Source organism: Rousettus aegyptiacus, unplaced genomic scaffold (assembly GCF_014176215.1).
Source record: "Rousettus aegyptiacus isolate mRouAeg1 unplaced genomic scaffold, mRouAeg1.p scaffold_m13_p_5, whole genome shotgun sequence".
In the NCBI taxonomy this organism is placed as follows: domain Eukaryota; kingdom Metazoa; phylum Chordata; class Mammalia; order Chiroptera; family Pteropodidae; genus Rousettus; species Rousettus aegyptiacus.
Genome location: NW_023416308.1, coordinates 109,484,605 through 109,507,659, shown reverse-complemented (window position 1 = coordinate 109,507,659; position 23,055 = coordinate 109,484,605). Strand labels below are relative to the sequence as shown.

Here is a 23,055-nt window from a genome sequence, read left to right as displayed (position 1 = left end):
AGGCAATTGTTAGCTTCAGGTTGCAATTTCCAAACCACCGCCTGCGATGGGCTGTGATTGCAATGTCAGTTCAATCACACCCTTTGCAAATGTGCGCCACCCAGTGGCCAGTCCAGGACTTGGGTGGTGGTTCACCCCGGAATGCCACTAAGACTTTGGTATGCTGTTTAAAATCAGAGCCACACATTTCAGTTCCAAGGCAAGCCCTGGAGTTCACACACAACTCTATGTGCTGACTCTCTTGAGTGCCCTTCTTTTTTTTTAGTTTTCCCACTGTGCTGCACACTTCCCACAACTGAGTCTGTGTCAGTGGCCAATTCAGGAGGAGACAGGGAGAATAAAAGCAATGGAGATTTGTCCCGTGCTCTTATGAGACTGTCACTACAACTCTATTTCTCTTGTTACTAATTCTCTATCACAGGACTGACTGGGGTCTGGGAGGGTAGAGAGCAGAGAAGGGGGGGGAAAGAAAGAGGTCCACTCTCTGACCCACTTGTCTGACCAAAAAGACAGGGGTTCGCTTGGAGCTCTTTGTGTATGTACCCAAGGCACACTTCCACGTCTGCAAAGATTTTGAATCCAGACCAAATGATACAGAGGGGGGGAATTAGAAACTTCAAATATTATCTCCTTCCTCAATGTGCTTATCATTTACTTCTTTACATTTCAATGCCCTCAGATAGCCTCTCCAGGCATTCTGTCTAGGTTTTATAGATGCGTCTCTGTGGGAGAGAAAAGGTGGATTATACTTTATGCCATCTTGCCTGGAACTACAATGCTTCAAGATGAAGTATATTTGAAGTTGAGCTAAGATTTGCTCATAGATCAGCTACTAGATGAGAGAAAGAGAGAGAAAAAGAGAGGGAAAGTGGGAGAGAGGGGCAGGGGAAGAGAGAGGAGAGAGGGAGGAGGACAGGAGGAGGGAGGGAGGAAGGCAAGGGGGGCGGGAGGGGGAGGAAGAGAGAGGGGGAGAGAGAGGTATCAAGTTCGGGGCCTGAGACAAAAGAAAAGTGAATGAAGGACTGAGATGGAAAATCGTCGTGGGAAAGGACCAGAGTTATAGCTACATCTCCTCAGCCCACTGACCTACAGATATAACGGGAGCAGAGGTACCTCTTGTCTCTCATTCACAATTTTCACTGGAGCACTGTGTGTGGTTTATGCGGAGGGATAGATGCAATGAGTTTCATCTGGAGCAAAAGACAGACTGTAACCAAAGGAAGGCAAGGAGCAGGTGGACCCCTTTCCATCAACCACAGATAGCAGGGTGCTGAAGCCCCCAGGAATATAAAATCACCCTTTAAAAAAAGATGGATGACAGAAGAGAAGGAGCTTCCACCATATATAGGACTCTTTTAAAACTGAAGTTACTGGATTCGAAAAACCTAGACTGGACTAAATTAAGTTCTCTGTTCCCAGAGTGCATATGAGAGCTCATACTAACTGTTTGAGAGTTCATACTAAAGAAGTACATTTCTGCACAGCTAGTTCCATGTCCATTATAAAACATACATACCCACAGCATTAAGTATTATACCTTTTTGAAACTTCTAAATACATTCCTTGCATATCCTTATGTGGTTCAGTAAAAACGGTTCAACCCCAATCAGTACTATTTATCAACCAAAATGCAGAATAAATTTAAGTGCTAGACACAGGCCGATGGGTGGCTCTCTAGGAGAAACACTTCTGGATGTGCACTTCTACAGGGATTGTGTGTCTTACACAAAGACACATGACCTGAGGTAAACTTTAGATTAGTTAAAAAAAAAAAAAAAAAAAAAAGAGGGGAGAAGTCCTCAATAAAAGATCTGTTCTGATCTGAGAGGCCCTGGAGAGGACGGGATGATTCAGAAGCCAGCCAAACGGGGCTGCCAAGGAAAGAAGGCTTTGCGAGATACGCCTTGGTAACTTGGCATCTGAGCTCTAGCACTTTGATAAATTATTCTCTAGCCATTCCACATACATCTGTGAAACAAGTTATGAACAGTATAAGCTTCTGAAGGCTCCTGAAGCATTTTAATCAATTTTGTGGCACCTCGCCCCGGACTACGAACACAGATGTTGGTGTATTATAGTTGATCCCTGAATCGTCCACCTGCTACTACATCTATTTCCAAATGAAGGCATCACTGCGGGTGTCCTGTAAACAGCACAGAAGATAAAGTATATGTGGGGACATCTAGCATAAAACACAGCTCTTCTTTTTGAAAATAACTCCAAAGCAGGACCCCATAGAAATTAAGTGAAAGAACCTACTTGGTTGCCTCGATTCTTAATGTTATTTTCTGAACATTTTTCAGTGAGAAACCCGAATCACCTGCACAAAGCGCCACAGGGAGCTTTGTTTCACTAACAAAGACTAAAGGTAGAGTAATCAAATAGAGAGAGTATGTTTACTGAACTAAAACATGGAACACTTGGTTCAAATTGGTCCTCAGAAAAACTGGGGTTGCTGTGAGGGTTATCTCCCTACAGAGCTGTTGCCTTCATTTCTACTAGAGAAGCCCCAATAAAGTAGAAAGGCTTTCCTGGGACTCCCGCAAGGTCACACCGATAGGGAGGGGCAAAGCAACACACAGACTTCTGTCTCCACGCGCCACCATCTTTCCCCCTACGACAGCACGTTAACACTAAGGGGTAAAAGGGATGAACCCAAACTTCCACAGGTAGATGACGGAGTGAGGATTCTGTTCCAGATGGTCCCTCCGGGGAGTCTATGCACTTGGTACTATGGACCACTGAAGAAAAGAAGGAATGTAGCTCAACTTCCTACATTCTACAAAATAAAGACAGCTGTGAAAGGGCGATGATTGACATCACAGAGTATTAAAAGCTCATCTAAAATTCAATAAAAAACATTCATAGGTTGACTTTTGCACTATTCCTTATAGTTGACCAAAAACAGAATGCACATTTGGTCAACCTGTTCTTACTAATTATGTTTCATGTTTTCATTTTTATTCCACCCCTGAGTTCACTTTCTTGCCCTACAATCTCCTCATGGTGATTTTCACCTCTTCATTTCTGAGGACAGATGATGATGGGGTTCAGCATGGGGGTGACAAACATGTAGAACACAGCCATCAGTTTCTCAGTAAAGGTGAAGGGTTGCGTTTAGAGGAAGCTGGCAGGTGCAAAAACCAAGAGACTTCTGGGACATGAGAGGCACAGGTAGAGAGGGCTTTGCGCCTGCCCTCTGCAGAGTGGATCCTCAGGTGGACCAGGAAGACGATGTAGGAGGACATCAAGAAATCACAGAGATTAACCCACTGTCGGCCAACACAGCAACCCCTCCACAGAGGTCTCAGTGTAGGCAAGCTTGAATAAGGGATGGAGGTCACAGGAGTAGCGGTCAGTCACACTGGGACCACAGAAGGAGAGTTGCCAAGTGACAACAATATGAACCATTGAGTGAAAAAAGTCCCCCCAACCCCCACACCAAGAACCATTTTCTAGAAGATGATGCACAGGCCAACTCATTATGATTGTGTAGTAAAAGGGTTTGCAGGTGGCCACATACTGGTCATAGGCCATTACCATGAAAACGACAAACTTAGTAACTCCAAAATGGAAAAAGAAGATCTGAGCCATACAGCCCTCTAGGGAGGTGGTTTTCATCTTGGCAAGTAAGTTTGTGATGAATTTCATGAAGACAGTAGAGCAGTGACTGATCTCCACGAGAAACAGGTAGCTAAGGAAGAGATGCAGACTCTTACTGACGTTGACTGTCACAACGATGAGAACGCCGCCCACCACCACAGCCAGGTACATGGGAAGAAACCCCGCAAAACACACCCTCTGCACCTCTGGATCCTGGAAGAAGCCGGTGAAAATTAACTCAGTCATGTTACTTGTACTCGCCATGGAATACGTTCAAGTGGGTGGAAAGTGAGCTACTGAGAGACCTGCAATAAACAAACACTGATTGTAACTAATTCGTGTTAGAGAGTGGAGACTACGACACATATATCATGTCATTTATTTAGTCAACATGCACTCATTCGGCATTAAATATTAGCAATCTAATAACAGTTTACATATTAGACAATTAAGGCTCAGAGAAATGGTTATTTCGCCCAAGATAACACAGAAAGTGGTGAATTCCGGGACCCCACCAGGCTTTCTGACTTCAGCCAGAATTCTTTCGAAATCACCAAAACATATTTTGAATTTGGGGAGCCATTCAAGTTCATAGCCCATATTTGTATCATCTTCATTGCCTTCTGAACGCTCTCTTACTGGGGAACCCCCATGACACATCTCTGCTGCCGAACTGGTAGCCTTCAGCTCTGCCTCAGGGAATCATCTTCCCACTGACAATTCTTCCCTTTCAAGAGGTCCTCCAAACTCAGTCTTACCAGTCTTCAACTGACTCAGGTCAGACTTCTTTACCAGCCTTGCAACTTCAGTGTCCATGTTTATATGACCAATGCTCAAAATACGAAGAGAATTCAACTCATTAGTTTGTCTTCATCATATCACTATAACTTTCACACCTTTTGTGCCACTTCCAAACTACTGAGAGATCGTGAACTCAGAGATTTTACTCCAAGAGCACTGCTATAGCTGGCCAGACACCTTGTTCCGGTTCCGAGTTGGTAATCGATAGCAAAGTGCATGATAATGAGACTAAAGATTTCTTCATGAGTTACTCACCTGGAACAGATAATCACTGAGCACCTCTAATATATGAATAAACCCACCAGAACATATAGAAGAAATACGGGTCACAATACACATCTCAAGCTGACAAAGTCATGTGATTCAAAAGAAAATTCTCTGTCCCAGAGGTCCCCAATCTTTTTGGCACCAGGAACCAGTGCTCGGATGAGAGTCTACGGCCTGATGATCTGAGGTGGAGCTGAGGCGGTGATGCTAGCGCTGGGGAGCGGCTGCAGATAAGTGTGGTTTCGCTCGCTCGCCTAAGCGCTCACCTTCTGCTAGGCAGCTTGGTTCCTAACAGGCTACAGACAAGTACTAATCAGTGGCCCAGGGGCTGGGGACCACTGTTCTAGATTAAGGTGCTATATTAGAAATGTTATTCACTTCTTATGATACATGAGAATAAGAATGAAAAAGTAGGAACACTTTGAGTCTCAACTCTATATTTTATCCCCATTGTTGTTCCCTTTATCTCAGATTTTATAACGAAATTCTCCAGAAATATATTTTTGAAGGACTACAAACATACCCAGACAGTAAGGACCAGAATCAACAGAGTACTCCTATGATAATTTATCATACTTCTTTTACAGAAGTAAACAGATCATTTATAATTGTAGCTTCTCTATATTTTCTACTAAAAAGTATGCTAATATTCAAAATGATCTGTTCAATATTCTTCTTAAACCTTTATTATTGAATCTGTGATTACTAATTATAGCTAGCACTGCAATAGTACTATGTGACATATACTTTGTAAGTGCTCTGTAAATGTCAATCCACGACAAACCCGTGATATAAGTAAGTATTATTATTTAAATCTCTTTTACACATATGAAGAAGCAGAAGCACAGATAAGTGAATTAACTCGTCTAAGGTTGCACAGCAGTAGAGCCCGATTTCAATCCAAGCAGCCTAAACACAGATCCTGTGCCCTCTCACTGCCATCCCATATATTTCTAGGTACCTAACACATAAGAGTCAAAATTAAATATGCCCTTTGATTAGAAGTCCAGGGGATATTTATGTGCCCGCACAAACATATAGATCTTGTCAGATCATGGACTCTTTTTTTTTTTTTATCTATTCTTGAAATTAAGAAAAGATAACAGGGCCTATCAGAGAGCTCTCAGGGAAAAGAACCATGTAGGGTCCAAGTTTTCTGGGCTTTGTCCTGAGTAGAATACTTGTGCTAGGTTTTTTTGTTGTTGTTGTTGTTGTTGTTGTTGTTGTTGTTGTTGTTGTTGAAAATCGCCTTTTCTCTTTCTATCTTCTCTGTCTTTTCTGCATTTATTACTCTCTCTGCTACCTGCCCTCAGCCATTCTCACCATCTCTCCCACATAACTGGTCAGAAACACCAGCTCTCCCCACAGAATGCAGCCGCACAGAGAATCAGGGCAAGAAGCTGCCCAGCGCATGAAAGCTGAAATCAGCATTTGAGCGCATAGACTCTGAATCGGGCAACCTGCTAGACGCTGCCCCAGAGCATGACGGAATGCAGACAATGGCCAGAGGGAAAGATTAGAGCTTCACTTGTTGTTGTGACTGATCTCAGAATGAGGTCACGGAACCTCTATTCCAGTTACATGCTTCCCATTGGCAATTCTCAAATGGTACATCACAGAATTACAAAACCATAAAGGACTTAAAAATCACCATATTTTATGTCACGTATATTTTACAATAAAAACAAATGAATAAATTTAATTCGTTGCCCCCACCACCTCATTTACACATGAATACTTGTGGTTCAAAGAGAGGGACTGACTTGCCCAGCATCCTAGATCCACTTAGAAACTTTTCACCCTACCTCCCATCATATCACCTACTTTTAGTTCAGAAAATCCAGCGTGACTTCATTCTGCCTTAGAACAAAGAATTGAATCATATGGATCTCAAATGTAGTGAAGCGCCTCTAATACAGCATGAAGTTAGCCACTCTGGTGGAAGAGATCATCACTCAAAGAGATGATGCTCCAACTGGGAAAACTAGGATGGGATTGAGCACAGGATTCCTCTGTGGGAATTCTGGTTCCTGGACAAGCAAAGTACCTTGGCGAATGGCACTCACCTAGCTGATTTTTCACTGAAGGTCCTTGATGAGCAAAGTCTAGGTCAAACTCATTTCACTCACTTTGAGAGCGGAGCCAAAAAAAAATTTAGAGACCTTTTACTCTAAACTCCTCTGTGATAGATGAAGTAAAAAGAGGTTGAGCAAGATGAATTTCATTCCCAGGCCACACGCTAGATTATTTCCCAGGTTACCAATTAAGAAACCAGTGCTCTTTCGACAACACCAGACTGATTTCTGATGGTACTGGGTGAGGGCTGCCACTCGATTCCAGCATCAGACCTTGTCCCCAAGAACAAATTGCCCTGTTACTGGGCGCTTTTAGAAAACAAAGCAGATGATGGATAAGATGAATCACAAAAGAGGGGAGTGGGAATTCAGGGATTCTGGATCTGCATTGATTTTGGATTGGTAATATCTAAAAAATAAACAAAAGCCACAGGAGGCAACAAACTCAGAGGTTTTAAGATTCATATTTTCACATAGAAAATTTATCCACTCACTGAGCGTTCAAAGATTGTGATTAAATGCTTAGGTACTTAGAGTATTTTAAATAAATTAAGACACCCCCTATAATCAAGGGAACAACTTCTCCATGGAATTTGTTTTTCTTTAGGGTAAAACTTTGCCAAATAAACTTGGACTTGGGGCAAGTTTCAAAACCTGTTTAGATTAGTTCAGTGAAAGTTGTAAAGCCTTTACACCCAATAATGAAGTAGTAAGAGAAGTAAGGTGAAGGAAAGACATAAAGGGAACTTTTGTCTTGACCAGACTAGTGAGAATGAACAAGGAAAATGGATAGAAGAGAAAAAGAGGACCAGGCAGGGAGCCAGGATGCAGGCAGAAGCTCTGGTCCAGTAACTGATTATCTAACCGAGTCACATTATTGCACCTCTCCACTTCTTACTCCCCCATTTCTGGTCCTGTGTAAGATGACAGAGTTGGGCTAGACTATGTCCATCATCCCTCCAGTTCTAACAGTCACATACTCATGTTCGAGTTACTTAGGCTCCCAGTGCCTCAGCCTCCCATTGACATCTGGCACATAGTACATGCTCATTAAGTCTTGATGGAAGAATTATTAAATGGGCCAAAAAGCCCTGAAATTCGTGAACAATTAGTAAATTATGCCAGAATTGAACTCTGTAATATTACCATGTCATCGAAAATCATGTTTACAAAAAACATTTAATGATGTGGGTAACTGTACATGTAATAGACTGAAATTATCTGCCAATCCTACATCCATTCTCTCCTTTCTCTTTAGGAATGGAGCAGAGTCCGAATTCTTAGCAGACCATCATTTCACACAGAATAAAATATCATAGTTTCGGTGTCTCTTGCAAGTAAGGGAAATCATGTGATTAATTTCTATCAAATACGATGAAAGTAAAAGTGCTATGTGGCACTTTTGGAAAATCCCCTAAGAAGGAAAGTGATCAGTCTACCCTCCCTCTCCCCCTTCTCCTTTTCTGCCTCATGGACTATGGATGAAATATTAAAGCTGCGTTGCTTTCTCTTCTGTTATATGCAGTTAAACCTACACCGAAAGGGATAGAGACAATAAATGGAAAAATTAAAAATTGTTTGTTACACTCTACCAGTTCTTCTGTAACGTAATTATTTTATAATTGCTGTCTAAAAACACATTTTGTTGTTTTTTTCATGCTGCGACAATCAACAACAGAACTACATGCTCTAAAATGCTAAGTGATATATTTAGACTGTTACTATTTCTATGAACTAAGTAGGCTTTTTTTTTTTAAATTTCACAATGTTTTCTTTCTTTTAAAACAATGAAAAATGCTTTCCTTTGATTCCTTTATTTTTTCCAGTGAGATCTGAATAAAGTGAGTAATTAGCCTTCAATAGATCCAGGAAGTCTGCAAACTCAGAAAGTGAGATAACCCCTGAGAATGTTGATAGTGTAGTAAGAGGAGGCACGATCTGCCATGTGGTACCCAGCGACTCAGAGTTTGCTGATGATGTTCTTGCTGCAGCTCTCCGTGAGGAAGGCAAACATGCCCATGAGTCAGGGCACCCATCACAGCCTGCATCCTAAGGCCCAACCTGCTGCAACACAAGCATGGCATCAAGAGGAAGGGAAGGTAGCACCGCTGAGTTTGTTCTGGAGCAAATGCTTTAAAATACACATTAACGAAATATAAGCATATTCAGCATAAAAGATAATGGGGATGCTGTGTTACAGCCCTTATCTATTAAACAAACATTTATTGAGCACCTATGATATGCCGGGTACCATGCCTGGCACACGCAATCAAGCAACAGAGACCCAAGAAGCCTCAAAGCAAATTGAACTGCCTCAATGCATGAAAATAGAAAGTAACATCAGAATCATGGTGGCATAAGATGCCCCTTGTTTTTGTCCCAGCCTTTTAACAACAAAAATTCAGCAACCATCAGGAACAGAAGTACCTTTAAGGGAGATGGGGGATCCAGCTCCACACGCCAAGGGGCTCAGGGCGAGTCTCGCCACAGGTGCACTGGGAAATAGTAGACAAACTGTTACCAGCTATGCAACCTGAGGAGACGGAAAGAGTTCTGGCCCTTCTCGGCCCCAGTCTAGGAGCACCTGCAGACTGTCACCTACAGACCAGATGACAAGGGAGCCTCTGTGAAAGTTCAGGCTTTTAGAGGAGAAGTTCCATCATTCTATTGGAGAAAAAAAAAAAAGAGTTTGACACATTGGGGTGGGAAAAATGAACATCTTGTCCAGTAACACCTAATCAAATCAGAGTTATCCCGTCCTCATAAATAGGATAATGCAATCTCATAAAATGTAAGTTCTCCCAATTAAACAATAGATGAATACGCTTCCAAACAAAATCCCAATAAGTTATTTTGTGGGAATTGACAATATAGCTTTAATATTGCCTAAAAGAAGAAAGAACTCAAAACAGAAAAGATAGTCCTAAAAAAAGAACATGTTAAAGGAACTTGACCTACCAGAAACCAAGACACTTCAAAACTATAGTAATTAAAATGGTATAGCATTGGCCCAGAAATAGACTCACGCAACTATAGGGATTTGATATATGATAAAAGTGGCACTGTAGACTAACACAGAAATGAAAGACTACTCAATAACTGATGATGGAACATTTGGTTTAGCATATAAGAAAAATATAAAATTGAATTCTTTCCTTACACAATGCCCAACAATCAATTTTAAGTACAACAAGAACTTAAATGAAAAAGACACGACTTTAAATTTTAGGAATTCAAGATCAATCAGTACCTTCCTGACCCTGACTTAAGAATTTCCAGATGCCAAGGGAACTCACTAGTACTCATGAGTGCTTAATATCTAAACATTGCAACTTTACCTTGTATACTGGATCTTCCCCAGTAACTAGACACATGTTTATACATGTGTATCTCTAGGTATGCACATATGCCCTTTTATACCTGTCTCCACCTACATAAGCCTACCTGCGTACATGCATGCACACATATGTGAACATACACATCATTACTTCAGTTCAAAATATGGTGTGACGGCAGTAATAGAAAGAGCACTAAACGAGCAATTAGAAGTCTTTGTATGGGACTTTATGTAAGTTAGCCTGTGTGTGCTCCCATTTATCTATCTTCGAACCTGAATAAACATGCATGTTCCCACATTCCTGCAAGGACTTTTAAAAGATGATTTATTTAACACAGATTAAGCTGAATGAAAACTGAGAATATTATGTTTTCACGACGCCAATGGCTATTTTATTGCTATTATTCTCACAGTCAAGATGAACGTGTGCATGTTTGTTAGGCATCGAATGGAATGAAAGTTTTTTATAACACTACCCAGCCCTGATCATACCTCTCCTGATGATTATGCTTACTTCATGAGATTCTTGTAAGGATTAAAGTGGTTAATGCTAAGTGATCAGTAAACACTTGAGGAGTGAATAATTGATCTGGTAGTTACAAGGGCTTTAGGAGAAAGGGCGGGGAAGAAGTAAGGTCTAGAAAAAGGCAATAAAGACATGGTAAAGAAACAGGTGGCTGCCACCACTGAAGAAAAGACTTTGATACAGGACTTTACAAAGTCCTGCAAACTTCTGAAGCTGCTATTGTTTGTCTCCATCTCTAAATATGGAAATTGAGACTCAACGAGATTACATGACCTATGAATGGTTAATTATACAGGACATCTATTCTGGCTCTTCTAATTCCATCCTGCACAAACTGGCTCCCTCTAGAGCAAAACAGAGTAAAGCAAAGGGAATTGATGAGGGCAGGAGTCCCTTTTCTGCTGGAGAGAGAGGAATCAGCACTGCTGGGTGAATGTTGACAACTTGTTCTCCCTGGCTCTGCTCTCCAGCATCGCGGGCCACCACCAATCCTTGGTCCTTCAAAACTTCCTTAACTGTACCGCTCAGTGTCCATTCACTCAGTCTTTGACAACGAATTGTGAAGTGGGAAAAGCCCTGAAACCAGACTTCAGGAACCTGGATTCCTGTCTTCGCCTTGCTCTGGACTTATTGTGTGACTCTGAGTAGATCGTTTTCTACATTTTCTACATTTATTTATTCATCAGCCTGCTGAGAGCATGAAATAAATGAATAAAAGTGCCTTAAATATCATTAAAGAGACAGAATTAATTTCATCAAGCACTGTGCTAGCCATCACAAAACAATTATCTAGTGGTATTGTCCATTACATAGGTGAGATACTGGAACTTCCAAGAGGCTCCTTCATTCATAAGCTCTCGCAGGCTTCTGGAATGAGCCCTTAATTATTATACTCAGAACCTTCTGGACTGTGACCTCTCTGAAGACAGAGATTGCATGTTACTTTTATTTGTATCCCAGCACCTCACACATCACAAACACTCAATAAATATTTAAAGAAGGATGTATTGAAGGAATATGTGAGGTTAATATCAGGAAAAGAGCTGGGAGGAAGCTGTCATTATAAGCCCTAAACTAGAAATGCAAAGCTTGTGTTAGATGCTACAAGATGGGAAGTCTCCCAAGTTTCAGGCTGGATGAGATCCCCTGGACTGTCGCTTCTCCCCCAAGTGCCCTTTGACCCTAAACAGTTTCTTCATGGCATTTTTCACCTCATTGTTCCTCAGCGTATAAATCAGAGGGTTCAACAAAGGTGGCATGACAATGTTAAAGAGGATGACAAGTTTGTCAGCAGCCAAGGTGGTAGAGGGACGAATGTACATGAACATGGGGGGCACAAGGACCAAAAGGACAGTGATGACATGTGAGCCGCATGTAGACAGAGCCTTGCGCCGGCCCTCAGATGACTGGCTTCTCAAGTTCAGTAAGATGACCACATAGGAGATGATAAGGATGAGGAAGGACACCAAACTGATCATGCCACTGTTGGCCACGACGACAAGCCCCACCACGTAGGTGTCTGCACAGGCCAGCTTCAGCAGGGGGTGGACATCACAGAAGAAGTTATCGATCTCGTTGGGCCCACAAAAGGGGAGCTGCACTGTGAGGAGGGTCTGCAGGGTGGAATGCAGGAAGCCAGCCACCCAGGAGGCCCCCGCCAGCAAGCCGCACTTCCGCCGATCCATGATGGTTGTGTAGTGCAGAGGCCTGCAGATGGCCACGTAGCGATCATAGGCCATGGCTGTGAGGAGGAAGATCTCAGTGCCACCAAAGAAGTGGGCAGAAAAGAGCTGGGTCATGCAGCCGTTGAAGGAGATGGTCTTCCGCTCCACAAAAGTGTCAGCGATCATCTTGGGCGTGGTAGCGGATGGATAGCACATGTCAGCAAAAGACAAGTGGCTGAGGAAGAAATACATAGGAGCCTGCAGGGTCTTGCTGGCATTGATGGTGATGATGACCAGAAGGTTCCCCAGGACAGTGAGCACGTGAAAGACGGAGAAGATCACGAAGCACACATGCTGTAATTTCCTGCTCTGGAAAAGGCCGAACAACACAAACTCAGTCACGTTGTTCTTGGTGCCCATGGGTTCTCTACCCTGAGCACTGACAAAGTGGTTAACTCTGCAAGGACACAAAGTACAGGATATAAGAAAGTTTTCCTAATCTGGGGAGTCGGAAAACTGTATTCAGGTCTGATAACAATTCTAACAATCAATTTCAATTACGAGGAAAAGATTCCCCATACCTACAAGCAATTCTCAGACACCAGCTAAGAGTCCTACATTTCAACTCAATGAGATAGCGTCAGATCCCACAGGGTAAGGGTTTAGTCCTACAAGACTGCCCTCCCCCATTCAATTGTCAGGTGCAAGCCCAGATCATCACTTGTATGCTTCTAACACAATGGCTATTTATGAGGATTTCAGTGACCCCCTCATGGGTTCCATTGATTCTTTAGAATGACTCGCAGAAATCAGAGAAAGATTTTACTTACAAGGTTATCAGTTTATTATAAAAGGATATAACTCAGGAACAGCCAGATGGAAGAGATGCATAGGGCAAGGTCTGTGCTAAGAGCATCCGTGCTCTCTGAGCACATCCTCTCCCCCAGTCTCTACCTGTCTACCAACCCCGAAGCTCTCCAAGCCCCATCCTTTGGGTTTTTATGGAGGCTTCATTACATAGTCATGATTGATTAAATCACTGGCCACTGGTGATCAAACTCCAGCTCCTCTTCCCTCCTCTAGGTCAGAGGAATGGGACTGAAAGTACCAACCCTGGAATCACAGGGTTGGTTCCCCTGGCAACCAACCCCTATCCTTAGTTCACTTAGGGGCATTCCAAAAGTTACCTTATTAACAAAAGACACCTTTACCTCTCTCACTGGTCAGGAAATTTCAAGACTTCTAAAAGCTCTGTGCTACAAATTGGGACAAAGACCAAATATATATTTCTTATAAGTCACAACATCACAAGGTTCCAACTGTGCTATATACTGTGAACTTTGGCAAATTGATTAACTTTTCTAGACCCCGTTTATAAAGTTTGTAAAGATTCCCAGATAAGAAAAAGCTAAAGGAGTTCATCATCACCGAACCAGTATTATAAAAAATGTTAAAGGGATTTCTTTACGAAGGAAAAAAAGATCAAAAATATGAATAATGACAATAACTACATATCTATCAATAATTACATTAAATGTAAATGGATTAAATGCTCCATTCAAAAGATATAGGGTGGCTGAATGGATAAGAAAACAAGACCTTTACATATGCTGCCTGCAAGAGATTCACTTCAGATCGAAAGACACACACAAAGTAAAAAGATGGGAAAAGATATTCCATGAAAATCTGAGATAGCAACACTTATACCAGACGAAGTCGACTTTAAAAGCAAGGCTATAACAAGAGACCAAGAAGGGCCCAGTAATTCCGCTTCTGAGTAATTATCTTAAGAAAACCAAAATACTAATTTAAAAAGATATATGCATTCATATGTTCATTGCAGCATTGCTTACAGTAACCAAGATATGAAAGCAACCTAAATGTTTATCAATAGATACATGGATTAGGAAGTATATATATATATATATATATATATACACATATATATACATATATATATACACATACATACATACATATATATATGTGTGTGTATATATATATATATATATATATATATAATAGAATATTACTCAGCCATAAAAAAGAATAAAATCTTGCCATATACAACATGGATGGACCTAGGGGGTATCATGCTAAGTGATATAAGTCAGAGAAAGATAAATACTATATGATTTCACTTTATGTGGTATCTAAAAAACAAAATAAACAAACAAACAAACTAGAAACAAACTCATAGATACTGAGAACATTTGGATGGATGCCAGATGGAAGGGACGTTGGGAGGATGGGTGAAAAGGGGGAAGGGATTAAGTATACATTCATAGTTACAAAATAGTCATGGGGGTGTAAAGTATAGTATAAGGAATATAGTCAAGAACATTGTAATCACTATGCACGGTGTCAAACAGGCACTAGATTTATAGGGGTGATCATTTTATAAGTTATAAAAATGTCTAACCACTGTGTACTGTGTTGTCCTGAGATTCAGAGTAAAATCCCAGAACTTTGCCATGACACACAAGTACTACACGAGTTGAAACCCCTGGCCTCTCTAATCTTACCTCCTCCCACCGTTCCCCTTGTTTCCTCCAAGACCCAGCCCCCCCTTGATATTCATTAAACACACCAGGCATGCTGCCACCCTGGGGACTTTGCACAGGTTGCGCCTTCTTCCCGGAACACACTTACCTGGATAACTTAACTACTGGCCAACTCCTTCACTTCCCCAAAGTCTTGGCACAGATAACACTTTCTCAAGCAGGCTATCTGATCATCCTACTTAAAACTGCAACCTCCCAATCTCCTTGCCCTGCTCTGCTTTTTCTTCTTTCCAGATCACATACTGTCTTCAAATGTATTATATATTTATTATATTTATATTTTATTGTCCTACACCCCCACTAGAATATGAGCCCCATGAGACAGGTTCATTGTTTGGCTCCCTAAGGCATCCACAAAGCTTAGAACATTGCCTGGCGCGCTGTAGGTGCCCAATTAATAGTTCCTGATTAAATGAATGAATAAACCATAGTTATAGACATCAAAAATAATAATACCAACCTATATGTACATAGGACTTTACAACTGTACGTAATCTTATTTCATGATCTCATATTTACTGACACTAATATGTGCCAGACACAGGCTTAGGTCCTTGCACATGTTAGCTTTGGAAATGCATTTTATTTATTCCCTCCTTTTACACAGGCAGGATCAAAAACTCAGTTATTTCTCAAGGTCACACACTGTCATAAGTAACAGTCGTACCTCCTTCTATGTTACATATAAAATACTGTATGTGGAAAGCATTTTGTTATCTAGAAGCTATGTGGTTCCATGCAAACATCTACCCTGGGACACGCAGTGTCAGAACACAGACCAGAGACTGACCTAGGAAAATAATGAAAGCATGTTAGACAAATCAATAAAAAAGTGAACGTAGAAACAAATGTCTCAGGGTCTAAGTAATTCGTGAATATATGATCATAAAAATTAACACGGTTTAACTCCAACGAAGACTGTTGGGCCCTCTAAATGCCAACAAAGAATGTCACCGAACCTTACATGCCTAGGACCATATCAAAGTCTTTTCCCAACAGGGCTGTTTGAAGGATAAACTAAGGTTTTTTTTGAAAGGCAAGGGGAGAGATATGTTGACATTAGGAAGTTGGGTTTCGGGCCTTCTCTTCCATGTACATCACTCAATAAACGTGTAAAATTACAATATTTTCTACCAGGAGTACATCAGCGACAACTGGAGGATGCTGGGTGGTTATTAATGATTCACTGTCAAAGGCAGATTAGGAGAAAATGGAACAAAGGGAGTGAAATCCCACAGGACTGTGTCTGAGCATTGCTTTTGTGACATTTTGTTATCATGGTTGCAAAAATATCAAGTCAAATGATACTCATTAGAAGCAAAAAAGTGGAGGATCCTGCACCATTATGAGGAGTTAGATAAGCTCCAGTCTTTGCTTCTCCAGGAGACTTAGGAGCCTGGAAAAGGGTTCACAGAAGTCTGAGAAGAAGAATTAAAATGCCTCAGACACAGACTCACTGAAGTTGGCACAGAGGGTTTGTCTCAGATGAAACTAAAGTAAATAAGAACAATAAGCGACGACACCGCCAAAGGCAAAAACAAGAAAATAATTGCCATCCCTCAGGCTGTTCTGCCCAGGCTTATTAAGCATCTCTCTCCCCCAGAAATTTCCCACCAGGAAATGTGTGTATTTCACAGCAAAATTCTTCTATCTTCTTCTAAAATTCTGGAAATGGTTTGATCAGATGGTCACATTTAACCACAGGATCGAGAGGAGAGATAGCCAACCGGTTTCTGTCACTCAAGGAAATGCTACAGCCAGAAATATTGCAATCACTGTGTATCCCAAAAATAAATTTGATAGCAGGTAGGTAACCTAACCTTTATGTCCTGACAAAGAAACCCTACCATATTTTGTTTTTATTTTGTCTTACAGTAAGTATAAAACATGTATACTACATCCATCTGTTCTTTTGCAACACTCCAAAAATAACCAATAAGGACTTTGTGACTTAAAACCAAATGCCTGCATGGGATTACACCATTGATGTTTGGACCATCATCTGAAACTCCTGAAGGAGGCAGCATAACAGTCAGCAAGACCCCAAGGCTCTGGAGCTTGATCCCATGAGACTGAATCCCAGCTCTGCCACGACCCAGCTGAATGACATTTGGCAAAGTACCTCTCAGAAACTAACCTCTCAGAAACGCAGTTTCCTCATATTCTAAAAACACGTATCACCTAGAATGGCCGTAAGATAATGTAAAAGTATGGTCATGAGTTGCTTAACAATGGGAATACATTCTGACAAACGCATCATTAGGCGATTTCATCATTGCGCAAGCATCAGAGTGCACACACACACACACACACACCACATGGCCTACTGTACACCTTGAACACGTGGCATAGCCTATTGCTCCTAGGCTACAAACCTGTACAGCATGCTACTAGACCAAACATGACTGAATCAAGAACAAGAGAAAATAATGCAATCAAGAGGTTCAGTTACCATGAGATGTGTGAGACTGCTGCCTGTATAACACAGCACACTGTTTTACAGCAAACTATTTTTTAATAAGTAGAAAGTGCACTCTAAGATAACCATAAAGGTATAGTATAGTGAAAGCATAAACCAGTCGCGTATTATCAAGTACTACGTACTATACATAACTGCGTGTGCTATACTTTTATATGACTGACCGGCAGTGCAACAGTTTTGTTTACACCAGCATCACCACAAACATGTGAGGAATGATTTGTGCTACAACATTAGGATGGCTACAATGTCACAAGGCAATAGGAATTTTTCAGCTCCATTATAATCATAAGGGACTACTACTGTATTTGCAGTTTGTCATTAACTAAAATGTATTTATGCACATGTGACTATATATAGCACATTGCCTGGCACTCAGTAGGTGCTAAGTCAATATCAAGCATTCTTAGATCTCAATGGCTGTATGTCAAACTAAGGTAGGAGACTGGTTTACAAGGGCAGGGCCATAGTAATTATTTCCAAAGTTATTTTTCTTTTGTATTCATTTTTAAACATTTTCATTAAATCTCCAGGGCAAAAAATCATGAAACTTGGTATACCTATCTTGATGCCAATCCCTCCAGTATAAAGAGGGAACAGCAAGGTTGGGTGCTCCGAGTCAAAATGCATTCTCCCTTCCCTTCCATTTGTGAGATTCTACTGTGACCCAGACCCAGGTTCTCCCAGAGAAAACCAACACCGTCATCACCATCATCACCATCATTACCATCATCACCACCACTACCATCACCATCATCACATTATTATCACCATCATCATCACCACCATCAGTAAACACCACCATCATTATCTGCATTGTACTTTTACGACCTGTATTATAAAATCACACATGCCTTTGGTTCTTTGATCCTCAAACCCTTCCTATTACGTATTTGCTATTCTTATCCCCAATTTACAGATAAGAAAAGTAAGATTCAGAGAGATCAAGTGATTTGCTCAAGTTCACACATACACATTAGAGATATTTTGGAAAGCAGAGAAGGTACAATGAGAAACTAAAAATCATTAATATTATGGTGAATATCTTTTCATTGTTTCCTTTCAATTACGCAAACATTTCTTACAAATCTGAATGAAATGTAGTTTCATATTGACTCTTTTCTCTTAACACTCTATTTAAGCAATTCCTCACAGTGATAATCTTCAAAAAAGGTTTTTAATGGTACATTTTTTTTTTAAGTACCATAATTCATTTGACCATTTTTATATAAGCTTTTATGTTACTCCCTATTTTGACCTATAACACATGCTTTTTCCCTATAAATCTGTGGAAAGGTTGAGGTGAAGGGCACGAACATTTTTTAGGATCCAGACAGAATCTCATGCAGTATGAAGAAAATGTCATTTGCTTTTCCAGGAATTAGGGGAGAAACTGCTAAAATAAGCACATCATTAACTCTCGACCCAGACTACTCTTCTCCAACCCAAACAGCTTAAACACCTACAACCTTTCCTTTAAGGACTCATTTCTGTCCTTGTTTCCTCCTCAGTACAAATTCATCACACTGTCCTTAAGCCATGAACACACCCTTGGACATCAGGATCCGAACAAGAATGAATAGAGTGAAAATGGGACTTCTCACTTCCTGCAGTTCATGCTGTTATCACCACATGGAGCTGCTATGGGTCAGGCACTTTTCATGAGCTTCACACATTATCCCAGCTCACACGCATCACAATCCTTTAAGAAAACTATTAATATTCTCATTCTAGAGATGAGGAAAAGGAAGCTCAAAACATTTAGTGTTTAAGTGACTTGCTCAGGGTCACGAATAGCAAGCGCCCTAACAGGAGTTACAATCAAATCCAGGAGACGCCTGGGTATCTCATTGTCAGAGTTATCTCTATTGCAACGGTCTCTTGCCCCTAGCTCAGTAGTCTATTCCTATCCCTTCCCCTTGCAATGCCCGTTTGCTACACCTTCCTACCTTCTCCAGTCTCACACTACTGATTAACTTTGAACTTGACACTGCCCAAAGGACGCAGCATGACACAATGAAAAGGGTGCAGGTGAAAGTCAAAAGACCTTGGTTTTAGTCCCAGCGTTGTCGCTGGGAGCTGAGTGACCTCAAACAACTCCCTCCTTCAACTTGATGCTCTATTTCCCCCATCTATATAAAATGATGGTTGGAGTAAGCTCTGTGATTCTAAGCTGGAAAAGTGAAATACATTCCAAAAATTAATTTCACTGGTAACAATAATCAATACTTGATGAATTTCAAAATAACTAGAAAACAAGTAATTTTACATTATTATTCATTCTTTTCACTACTTTGCCAGAGGATTGATGGAGGATTAAGGTTCATGTTACATTTGTCAGGCCTTACATGAATTTGAACTCTTACCAGTTTTCAGATACAATCTGCCTTGAAAGAGAAAATTGGTAATGCAATTTAGGAACATTTCTACCTTAAAAGATTAAAATGTAAATAAGCCTTATAAGGGTCAAGCTTCAGGTATCAGAGGACTCATTTATATGAAAGCACACCTTGCAAGGTGAACCTGGGCTTTGGGGAAAAAGGGTATCACGACCATACCTCAGTGAAATACACCCTTGAATTGCTTCAATTTCCAAGAAGCAATTCAGCCCACGGGAAAGCATGGGGAACTCGGCAGCCCCCAGCCATGAGCTGGGCATTCATACGGCAAGCCTCTAAATAATTAAACACGCGTGAAAGTGCTTAAACAGCTCCGCAAGAAGAGAGAACAGTAACCACAGCAGTATAACATTTGCTTGCATCTATTGAGCAATGCTGTATGCCAGGCCCTGTGAAGAGCGTTTTAAATGCATCATCTCACTTCATCCACTCAACATCACTTGGAAGAAGCTACTATATGATTGTTTCTACTTTTTAGATGGGAAAAATGAGGATTAGAGCAAATGAGCGACTTGGCTAAGTTCTCACACCATTAAAGGTTAGAACAAGGAATGCAACCAGGTGTACCTGGCATCAAAGTGATCCTCTTAGTTACTATACAACACTCTCGACTAGGGAAGTGGGAGCACCTGATCACCCAGCAAGAATGTGTCTTCAACAGATAAAGGATAAGCAAGATAATGGCTGGAGAACAATTCTAGTAATGCCACAAGAATCTGAATATTATTTTAAATCAACTCACACTTGAGACATTTGAAGGTAGGAACCTGAGAAGTACTCAGATCCCGTACAGCAGTACTTTCACCTGGGCACTGAGCATAGAACAAAGAGAGAGCAAAGCAAGTGAGGACATCTGTTTTCTATAAAGTTCCCTGGGTGGTATGGGTTTATTCTAGCCAGAGATTCCCCCAACAGACCAAGACTACGTAAGAACTCACCTTCCTCAGGGGAATGGTGACAGTCAAAGAGTCTGGCCAGTAAACTTTTAAGCACAGAGGGTTCATGTGCAATCATGCCAGCCGAAGCCATTCCCAGATGTAAACACCACTGCTTTAGAAGCCATAGAACATTCCTGGTTACCAAAAGTACCTTGAGGCTGGCTAATAAGATCCCAGAGGCATTACATCCCAATTAAAAGAGTGGGCCATAGAGACAGCTACACCCACTTAACTTGGTTCAGACAAACTTTCGAAGACAAGGAAGCCATTTTTTTAATACTAACTTTGGATTTCTATACTGAATCATCCCAAACTCATTCATTCAACAAAAGTTATTAAACAACTACTACATAACGGGCATGGTTTTGTGCTATCTATTTGGAGAAGTAAGCTGGTGTCGAACATGTTTGGGTAAGTTTGAATTAACTAGGACTTTGACTACTACCTTAGGTTAACATAGCACTTTGAAAACTGTTTCCACCTGTGAAGAGGGTCAGACAGACAAGCAACAGTATAACATGGTGCTTAAAAACATGGACTAAGGAGTCAAGTTGTACAGGCTGACTTTACCATCTGGAAGATACATAACCTTTAACAAATGGCTTAACATCTTGGCATACCATTTTCTCATCTAAGCTTTTCTTTCTCAGGTTTAAAGAAATCAATACACAATTCCACAATAACGATTGGAGACATTAACACCATCATGACCCCCCAGCAAGGAGTATTATTAGATTTTTTTAAAATCAGTTAAAAACAGATCTGAACAACACAGGCACCACCTTACCTGATATTTATAGAGCACAACACTTTAAAACTAAAGAACATATACTTTTGAGCATTCACCAAGACAGACCTTATGTCAGGTCACGAAACAAGTTTCAATAAATGTAAAAAGAACGACATTATTCATAATGTAATTAAATTAGAAATCGATAACAATATCAAGGAAAAACCTCAAATATCTGGAAAATAAACAACACTTGTAAAAAATGTAGTGGTCAAAGAAGAAATCATTTTTAAAATTAGAATACATTTTAACTGAATAATAATGAAAACACATGAAATTTTATGAGATGCTGCCAGAGCACTGCTCAAAGAATCTTTACACCTTTAAATACTTATACTGGAAATGAAAGTTCTAAAATCTATTAACTCAGTTTATACCTTAAGATATAGAAAAAAGAAGAGCAAATTTCAATACGATCAAAGTAGAACGAAAAACATAATAGAAATTAATCATGTAAAAAAACAAAAACAAAAAAATTGGACAAACGTCAGACTTTTATGATACATAATGAGATTATGATCATGTTTTAACATCAATATCACTTGTTGACCTAAAATTATTAAAGTCTACAATTTAAGTGAAAAGTATAAATTCCTAGAAAAAATACAACTTAAATAACTGACCCAAAATGACACAGAAAATCTGAAGAGCGTTGTATTTGTTAAATTGAATTCATAGTTTACAAACATTACAAATACCAAAAAACTCCAACCAAGATAATTTTGTTGGTTTCATCAAACGTTTAAAGTAGAAACAATACCAGATTTACACAAACGTTTTCAAAACTAGAATGGAAAACTTTTCAAGTCATTTATAAGAGCAGCTTAACTCTGCCACCAAGCTCTTGCCAAAAAATAATAATCATTAAAAAAAATCACAGACATTACTCATGAACACAGATTAAAAAGAAAAAAACCTTTTTAAAACATATTTAAATCAAACAAAGCAATGTATACCAAGAACAATATATCATGACCAAGTGGGTCTATGCCGGGAACGCGAGGTGGTTTTAACAGTCAAAACCAGAGGCGATTCAAAATGGCAACAGAAGACCTCCCTGAACTCGCCTCCCCCCGTGGGCACACTAAAACTACAGCGACAAACGGAACAATTTCCTCTGAAAAAGACCCGAAGCCAACTGAGCAGCAACTTCACACAAGGCAAACGAGAAAAAGGCCACATCCAGGCCGGCAGGAGAGAGACACAGTCTCGACATACAGCCACCGCCACCCTGGCGGGACCCCACCACGGGGAGGGAACTCGCAAACCAAGCGCTTGTCCCTGAAGAGCGAAGCATTCGTACCCCACATCAGGCACTCCTAACTTGGAAGACCTGCACCTGAGAGATAAGCCCCCCCCCACCCCAAACATTTGGCTTTGAAAACCAACAGGACTCACGTCTGAACGCAAAGGGCGGCAGCGAACTGGGAAAGGCTCGTGCGAAGGCGGGAGGCAGACTCGCCGCGCCAGGGCCCGGCGCAGAGGCCGCGGTTCGGAAAGCGCCCGGACGCACGTGCGCACACCGAGCACCTGCGGGGCCCTGAGGCCGAACGCGGATGCTCACGCCGGCGGCGGGGCGGGGCGGGGCGGGTTCGCGCTGTCCCCTGCCCCG

At 40.9% G+C, this 23,055-nt stretch overlaps 1 protein-coding gene and 1 pseudogene across 2 annotated transcripts; both read right to left on the bottom strand.

Annotated features, from left to right (window-relative positions):
• Nucleotides 1-2,994: 2,994 nt before the first annotated feature.
• Nucleotides 2,995-22,911, bottom strand: LOC107506964 (olfactory receptor 4S1). Of its 2 annotated transcripts, none has more exons than XR_004951013.1 (2): nucleotides 9,174-13,759; nucleotides 2,995-3,908 (listed from the first exon to the last, which is right to left on the bottom strand). XR_004951013.1 is itself a non-coding variant. In XM_036221444.1 (2 exons), exon 2 carries the CDS (start codon nucleotides 12,691-12,693, stop codon nucleotides 11,737-11,739), a length of 957 nt encoding a protein of 318 aa, XP_036077337.1. In that variant the 5' UTR covers nucleotides 12,694-12,730; nucleotides 22,842-22,911; the 3' UTR covers nucleotides 2,995-11,736. The 2 variants fall into 2 exon arrangements, 1 of the variants encoding a protein (XP_036077337.1); XM_036221444.1 differs by adding an exon at nucleotides 22,842-22,911 and having other exon boundaries at nucleotides 2,995-12,730.
• On the bottom strand, nucleotides 3,022-3,876 carry LOC107506966 (annotated as a pseudogene).
• Nucleotides 22,912-23,055: the final 144 nt, after the last annotated feature.

What these genes read in the sequence shown, in the direction of transcription:
- LOC107506964 (XM_036221444.1), bottom strand. Translation starts at nt 12,693, where the DNA reads ATGGGCACCAAGAACAACGTGACTGAGTTTGTGTTGTTCGGCCTTTTC.